Source organism: Dasypus novemcinctus, chromosome 19, assembly GCF_030445035.2.
Source record: "Dasypus novemcinctus isolate mDasNov1 chromosome 19, mDasNov1.1.hap2, whole genome shotgun sequence".
Classification (NCBI taxonomy): domain Eukaryota; kingdom Metazoa; phylum Chordata; class Mammalia; order Cingulata; family Dasypodidae; genus Dasypus; species Dasypus novemcinctus.
This window is the reverse complement of record NC_080691.1, coordinates 6169442-6178098: the sequence shown is the minus strand read 5'-3', so window position 1 is coordinate 6178098 and position 8657 is coordinate 6169442. Positions and strand designations below refer to the sequence as shown.

Here is an 8657-nt window from a genome sequence, read left to right as displayed (position 1 = left end):
CACACCAGATCCTAGTCATGTGGCCAAGAGCCAGCCAGAGTGCTAGCTCCTAACACCACCAACCACAGGAAACAACTGGATCATGGGTACTTTTTGCATTTTAGGGAACTGGGGAGAATTCAGATTTAGCTGGAATGCAGGCCAGAATTTAATTGCAAAATGTTCCCAATGATCACATTCACACACATGCATTAATTAAATAGTTTACTCAGTAAACATATGGGTACAGACATTTTTTTTTTCAAATACAGCACAGTAGGAAGTATCAGCAATAGGTCTGTACTAGCGCAGCTCCCCCAGCCTCCCTTGATCTCAGAAAGATGCACCAGTCAGTGGACACAAATGTCAGCAGCTTACAAGGTGCTCCTCATCTAGAATGGAGAGTAGTTCAATCTTTTTCAGTTAGCTATTTATAACATCCTTGCATGTGAAGCATAGTTGGTCTCAGATTTCAGACATGGCCATTTGCCTCATTTTGCTCTATGCAAAAACATTAACGTAATAGGATACATGACTTCTTTCTGCTCTGAGAGTTGTCTCAAGGTCTTCATAGTTTGGGGATAAACCCACTTTACACATGGACGGTTGCAGAAGTTACATGATTTGAATGGCCCATTCATGTGATCATGCTCTAAGGAGCTCTAGAAGATAATTAACTTCCCCTTCCCCACCATTTTTTGTTGAGTCTCAGCTTGATTCACTTTTTATTAGTATATATAGTAACAGGATTGCTTTAAAGAGAAACTCAAATTACAAATATCCCTCTTTTCTCTCTTCGTCTTCACAGTGAACACGTCTATAGCGATGTTCTCTCTTGTTGGGCACCTCTGATGATTTAAGTATTGCTAAACACATCTGCTGTTCTTTGACCTATTGAATCTTACCTTTCTGAAAGTAACAATCTCAATGGCAAAATGTCAAGACTACCTGGAAACAATGAGCAATAACTGTGTTTGAAACTGCAAAGATACCAGAATAAACTGTCAGATAATATCACTAAAGTCACATATTTGGCCTCAAAACAAATCCACTACTTATTAATGTGAGTTGATATAGTAGACTGTGTTATAAGAAAGATGACTTCAGGGGAAACCGTACAGTGTAGAGGAAAGCATACTTTAAATATAACTTAGTTGAATTTCACTTTTGAGCTCACCATGAGATGTTATATTGTCTGCTCTCAAATTGCAGACGGGTGTCAAGAGGTATATGAAGTTTTCTAAGATAATGAGAATCCCAAATAAAAGGGATCATGGGGGAATCCTGCTGGTGGAGACCAATTTACCATCATCAATACCTCATACAATACTATTAAAAAGAAATGACCACAAGTAACTGTCCCAATGCTGTATTCCAATTATGCCTTAGTCCCTAAAGATTTATTTCTTCAGTTAGCTAATTCTTTAAAGACAGGACCAGAGTGCTACACAAATTGACACAGACTACGATGTGAATGGTGCCTCAGGTTATGTCCCACATCAGAAACCTGCACAAAGATCTTGCAAATGCAGACAGAAATGCAAAATCAGTTGCGAGAGGGAACACTGCTGTATAGCCCAAGGGTAGTTATCTCCCTTCGAAAGAGGTCTGCATGCCAGGCAGAAGAAAATCAGTGGGCAGAAGAAGGTAAGTCAAGGTGAGGATCTTATAGGATGGAGCTGATAAATGAGAGCAGTGCTGCTATATACATCAGGCCTCTTTGGTATACTTCTGCAACTTAACTTATACTTTATGAGATTAAGTGAAACAATTCTGGCACAATCTTAGAAAAGCTGGTTTTCTTTTTGGCATAGTGTTTACGATAGGAATTGATGGAAAAGGTTGTGCAGAGTCTCTGAAGACATTCTCTGTAGTATTTTGATTACTGAAATGGAAAATCTTCTCCATGCGTTACAGGTTATGTGAATTATGTATATCGAAGAAAAGCAAAAAAAGGAATGAGGATATTTTAATAGCACAGCACATTTTAAAATTAGAACACTGAGAAATATGGTACATCATTCCTTTGTTTCCTTATTCAGGAACTGGTACAGTGCTTCTTGTACAGACACTTTTAACATAAATAACATTGCTTTATTTATTAAGTTGTTGGGTTAACGCAGAGGTAGAATAAGACTTCAAAAAAGTTTTGGTTTTTATTATTGACAAAATTTAGTAATAAATGCAAGCCCATTTACATATGTAGCAATTGGTAAAAATCTCCAGTCATTTACATATGCAAGAAAAAAAGCACAAAGGATGTTTTTTAAGTTATTATTTCTTCATTGTTAAAATACAAATAGAAGATATTGATAGTATGAGGAATCTTTATAAATGTCCATCTATGCCTTATGAGGCACATATAACAAATAAAACACAATTTCATCAAAATGTTCATCATTTAACAGATGGCACAGAAAACAAAACAAATTCAAATTCAAGAAAATTTAATGAAGGGGCTATTTTTAGGTATGTGTTCAGAGTTAAAGGATAACGAAGCATCACCCTTCAGTCTGATCAGAAAGGATAGGGAATGTTTTAAATGAGAGATGGAGAGCTCTACAGTCAGAGAAGCAGGGCTGGCTGACAGGGGCTGAGGCAGAGAGGGGCACAGGCACTGCCAACAGTGTGGGCAAGGAGGAGAGGGTGAGGGTGGTAAGTTTCCCTCCAACCATTTAATCTCTTACTGGCACCTCTCATTGTTCAAACCTAAGCAGAAACACCAGGGAAGCATCTCTAGAAGACAAGCTCGAGGAGGGGAAATGGATCTGGGTAAGTGGAGAATAATTAGCACACACAGATCCATAATACACAAACTTCTTGTTAGCTGCTACAGACCAAGCCACACTAAGCCCTCAGGAAACAGGCTTCTGGCTTAGATATAATCTATTAAACTACTTTTAAAGTGTCATACTTAAGTCCTATTGTTGTACACTTCATTTCTAAATATACAATAACTCCTAAATACACTGTACTACTTTTGCTTTAAGCAGTCAACTTTCCTTTTTAGAAGATTTAAAAACAAGAAAAATACATTTTATATTTACCCACATATTCACCATTTCTGAACTTCATTCTTTGTAGAGATCCAAATTTCTACAGTGTTGTTTTCCTGTTGTCCAAAGAATTTCATTATTTCCTGTAAACAGGTTTGCAGTTGACAAATCCTCTTTTTTTTTTTTTTTTTAAGTTGGTTTGTTTTCTTTGTCTGAAAAGTCCTTGTTTTGCCTTTATTTTCGAAAAATGTTTTTCCTGGGAATAGAATTCAACATTGCAGGGCTTTGTTCTGTTCTGTTTCAGCAGTTTAAACATGGCACTCAGTTGTCTTCTAGCATGCATGGGTCCTGGCAAGAAATGTGCTGCCATTCTTTGTTCCTCTATGAATTGTCTCCTTTACTCTAGGCTCACTGGTTTTTATCAGTTTGTCTATGATGTGACTAAGTGTGATTTTCTTTTATGTTTCTTCTGCTTGGGGTTTTGTGAGCATCTTAAATCTGTGGGTATTGTTTTAATTCTGCTTAGAAAAAAATTCTTTTCCTGCTTCTTCCCTCTCTCCTCGGACTCCATCACTACAGCTGATTCTCTATTTTTCAGTCTTTTTCTCACTACGAATCATTTGAAGAGTTTTTATTCTTTCTCATCAAGTTTATTGATTTTTTCTTTTTCCATGTCTATTCCTCTCATAATTGCACCCAGCATACACACACACACACACATATATATAAATACATACATATATTTTTTCCCAGATAGTGTTGCGTTCATCCCTATAAGTTTCAGATGTGGTTTTTCATTAATATCTTCCAACTCAGGTCTCACCAAGTTAATGATTTCCTTTCTTTTTTTTTTTTTTAAAAAAAGATCTTATTTATTGCCCCCCTCCCATCATTGCTTTGCATTTGCTGGGTCTCTTCATTGTGTACTCATTTTCATTTTTTTAGGAGGTTCTGGAACCAAACCTGGGGCCTCCCATGTGGGAAGAAGGCACCTAACTGCTTGAGTCACCTCTCCTTCCAGCTTTGGGTCTCTCATTGTGTTTTCCTCCTTGTGTCTCTTTGTTGCATCAGCTCACTGTGCCAGCCCGTCATGCCAGCTTGCTGCCTTGCTCATCTTCTTTAGGAGGCACTAGAACCAAACCTGGGACCTCCCATGTGGTAGGCAGAAGCTCAATTGCATGAGCCACATTCGCTTCCCTCTACTTTGTGTTCACAATAGATATTTAAAAATTCTTGTGTATTCCATCATTTCTGTCTATTCTGGGGTTGTTTCTATAGATTGGTGTTTCTCCTCATTATAAGTCAGATCTTCCTGCTTCTTTTCATGCTGGATGGACTTTACTGTATGGCAAACATGCATTTTACCTTGTTGGGTACTGCAATTTGTTTAATTTTTAAAATAGCATTATATATTTTTTCTGATGTACAGCTATTTACTTGAAATCACTTCCTTTCAAGTCTGGTTTAACCTTTGTTAGGGGGATCCAGAGCAGCTTTTAAAGTAATACTTATTTAAACCCATGACTAAGACAATACCCTTCTGAGAATTCCACCAGATGCCCCGGGTATTACAAGTTGGATCCAGTCAGGCTGGAGAGAGCATGAACTATTGGCAGCCCTCTGTGAATTCCAGGGTTGTTCAATGCAGCCCACTGCATTCTAAGTGGTTCTTTTCATGGCCTCAGGAAATTTCCTTCCACACATGTGCAGGTGAGTACCCAGCCTGCACACTCAATGGTATCCCTGCAAGATTTCTGAGGCCCTCTTTCCGGGATGCTCCCTCCTCTCCAGTACTCTTCCCTGCAAATTCTGGCAACCTTGTCCTCTCCGAATGCCAATCCTGTCCCTACAATCCAGCAAGATCATACACTTGTTCCCTTCCTCAGAGCTGGAAATTGCTACCAGGCAGTAAGATTAGAAATTGTAGGTTTCACCTGACCTTGTACTTTCTCTTCTACCAGGGATAAAAGACCTGCACTTGTCATAGTCCAAAAATTACTTATTTCACATATATTGTAGTTTCTGGCTATTTAAGACAGGAGAGTAAATCTAGTCCTTGTTATTCTGTCATGGTTGAAGGCAGAAGTTTTCAAAAGTAAACATTATTTATAACTAAATAAAAAAACACTTATAGACAATGAACACAAGTTCTCTTATAGAATTGTTTTAATGGGATTGTGCTCATCAAATCTTCAGATTAGGGCTACTCCTCAGTATAAAATGCCTATTATAAAGCATTCGGCATTTCCTTTTTATAAGCATTCTCTGTTGTATAGTGAGTTGTTTCCTCATGAAAACTTTCTGCTTGTTAAAATAAGAGAGGTTTTCTCCTGTTTAGATTGCTCTAAAATTTAATTAGCTATGGCTTTTCCACCATCACAATACTGATAAGATTTTTACTTTCATGAGTCATCAAATATATAACAAGCTGTTACTTCTGGGAGAAGCCTTTTTTCCATTCTCTTTTTAAAAATTCCATCCTTTCTTAATTCTGTTTAGTAAGATTTGACTTCCCAGAGACAGCTTTTCAACAGTCACTGCATTGATAGGGTTTCTCTCCTATATTGTCATCTGAGGCTTTCCACACTCACTGTACATATATGGTTTCTATATTCTATGATTTCTCTGATGTATCATGAGCTGTGACTTCCTGTGGAAGGTGGTGCCACATTCAATGCATCTGTAATATTTATCCCCTGTATGAGTTCTCTGATGCCTCATAAGGTGTGACTTTCTAGTGAAAGACTTTGCACATTCACCACATTTATAGGGTCTCTCTCCTGTGTGAATTCTCTGATGTATAATGAGCTGTGCCTTCTCAAAGAAAGCTTTTCCACAATCACTGCACCCATAGGTTTTCTCTCCTGTATGATTTCTCTGATGTTTAATGAGCTGCACTTTCTGGACAAATGCTTTCCCACATGCACTGCATTCATAAGGTTTCTCACCTGTATGTATTCTCTGATGTCTAAGGAGCTGTGGCTTCCAGGCAAAAGCTTTCTTACATTCACCACATTCAAAGGGTTTTTCTCCTGTATGGGTTCTCTGATGATGAATGAGACTTGACTTCTCACTGAAGGTTTTCCTGCATTCACTGCATTCATAGGGTTTCTCACCTGTATGTGTCCTCTGATGGGATATCAGGCTTGACTTCTGGGTGAAGGCTTTTCCACAGTCACTACATTCATAAGGTTTCTCTCCAGTATGAGTTCTCTGATGTGTTAGGAGCTGTGACTTCCCAAAGAAGGTTTTTCCACATTCAACACATCCATAGGGTTTCTCTCCTAAGTGGGTTTTTTTATGTCTGATTAGCTCTGACTTCTTAAAGAAGGCTTCTTCACAATCACTGCACTGATAGTTCTTTTCCCCTGTATGAGTTACCTGATGCTTAACAAGCTGTGGCTTTCTGATAAAGGCTTCACCGCACTCTCTGCATTCATAGGGTCTCTCACCTGTGTGAATCCTCTGGTGTCTTATGAGGAGTGAGTTTCTGCTGAAGGCTTTCTTACACTCACTACACGCATAGGGCTTCTTCCCTGTATGAGTCCTCTGATGAGTAATAAGCTGTGACTTCCAAAGGAAGGCTTTGCCACATTCACAACATTTATAGGGCTTCTCTCCTGTATGAGTTCTCTGATGAGTAATGAGCTTTAATTTCTGAGAAAAAGCTTTTCCACAGTCACTACATCCATAGGGTTTCTCTATTGTATGGATTATCTGGTGTCTTTTAAGCTGTGACTTCCTGCTGAAGGCTTTTCCACATTCACTGCATCCATAGGGTTTCTCTCCTGTATGAGTTCTCTGATGTAAAATAAGCAGTGACTTCCTACTGAAAGCTTTTTGACAGTCACCACATCCATATGGCTTTTCTCCCGAGTGAGTCCTTTGATGTATAGTCAGCAATGACTTCTGTGAGAAAGCTTTTCCACATTCACTGCACTGGTAAGGTTTCTCTCCTGTATGAGTTCTCTGATGTACAATAAGCTGAGACTTCTTGTTAAAAACTTTGCCACAGTCAATGCATAAATATACTCCTGTATGTGTTATATGACTTGTAACGAGCCATGACTCTTTATTGCTAGCTTTTGTACATTTATTGCAACCACAGTATTTTATTCCACCATGAATTCTATCAGGTCTGATATGGAATAATAATTTATCAAACTCATCAAGATTCTTTCTTCCACAGAGACTTTTTGGAATAAGGAAATCAAATGGATGTTTCAAACTTTTTTCACTTATGTCACATTTACTTGGTCTCATTCCTATATGAACAAAGTTTATGGCTGAATTAATTATTTTCCCCAAAACATCATATTCATGGCCTCTCTCCATATGTTTAAGCTTGTCGTGATTGTTCTGTTGCCACATTTTGTGATTATCTAGCCAGACTTCTTCTAAAAAGGAAAAGATGAACCATACTGTGTAAATCCCTTAGTGATTATGCTTATTGATTAAACTTCTGAAGTGGAATGTAATATCGTAGTCAAACAAAAACAGAAACAAACCCAAAGCAAAACAAAAAACTCTCAAATACAGTATTCATGTATTAGACAAAAAATTCAGAGTAACAAAAACATTTTAAAATGATAAATGTTCAAAAATATGAACCTGTAAAAGAAGGAGCAGTGAAATACACTCAAGATGTAGTGAACACAACACTGAAGAATCTGAAGCAATTTCTCAAGTAATGGGATGATTCATTTACTTATTTTACAAAAATCTACTGATTATTACTATGTGTCCAGAAATTTGCAGATCAGAGAAGAATATGGGTAAGTACCCACTGCCAGAGGACTGAAGGAAGAATAAGAGTAACAAACTGAAGAGCAAAATTAGAATACACAATTGAATGCTACAGAGAAATGCTGGAGATGGTGCATAGTAAATGTGTGGTAATTTCAGACTTGAAAGATGAGAAGCATTATTTTCAGTACTATTTTTATATTTTAAAACATTCAAGATCTTTCACCTGAATCATTGATATCAGTATCTTTATTTTTACTAGCGTGAGTTTTGGAATCTTTCAAGAGTTCTCCAGAACTCAGCTTTACCACTTTAAGTATTTGATATTCATCCCCTTTAAACTGAACCTATAGTTAGAGCTATAATCTATATGTTGAGCCTACAGAAAATTTGATCAAAGGAAATTATCCCAAACCACATGTATCTATTTGCATAACATTAGGACAGATTTTTTTCACCCTATAAGCACAGTTGTTTGTGATTTCCTCAACATGATCATTCATTGAATATACTTTTACATTGATCTTTTAAAAGTTAGTTTACTTAATGATGACATCTTTTGCCTACTATTGTGAGGTGATCTCAGGAAGTATTCTTCAATGTGAAAGATTTGGCAAGGTCTCAAATTTAAAACAACTACTTGCTTTAAGATGGATACTTTTTTGGGAGAAAAAAGTCTCACCTCATTCTCAGACTAACTGGAATTTCAGAGGAAGAATCAATTAGAGCTGCTCTAGGAAAGAAGAATGAAAGGAGGACTCCTCCTTCTGGACTTAAGCAAGTAAAGATGATAATTCTATTCATTGAGATGAGAAAGAGTATGGAAAGAAGAGATTTGAATATTAAAAGCAGTCATTTGTAAATAAAGTATAAGATCCATTTGTAGCATGTAAAGAACTCTGCTTAAATGAAATGTGAGAGCAAAGAAAAACAATT

General features: G+C 37.2%; 1 protein-coding gene across 9 annotated transcripts in view; it reads right to left on the bottom strand.

The window, feature by feature from the left end:
• Positions 1 to 2116: 2116 nt before the first annotated feature.
• ZNF605 (zinc finger protein 605) overlaps positions 2117 to 8657 on the bottom strand; it is a 41166-nt gene continuing 34625 nt past the window's right edge. For all 9 annotated transcript variants that reach the window (XM_058281154.1, XM_058281156.1, XM_071209722.1 and 6 more), the window contains one exon: positions 2117 to 7372. In XM_058281154.1, coding sequence (XP_058137137.1) covers positions 5583 to 7372 — 1790 coding nt within the window. In that variant the 3' untranslated portion in view covers positions 2117 to 5582. The remainder of the gene's footprint in view (positions 7373 to 8657) is intronic.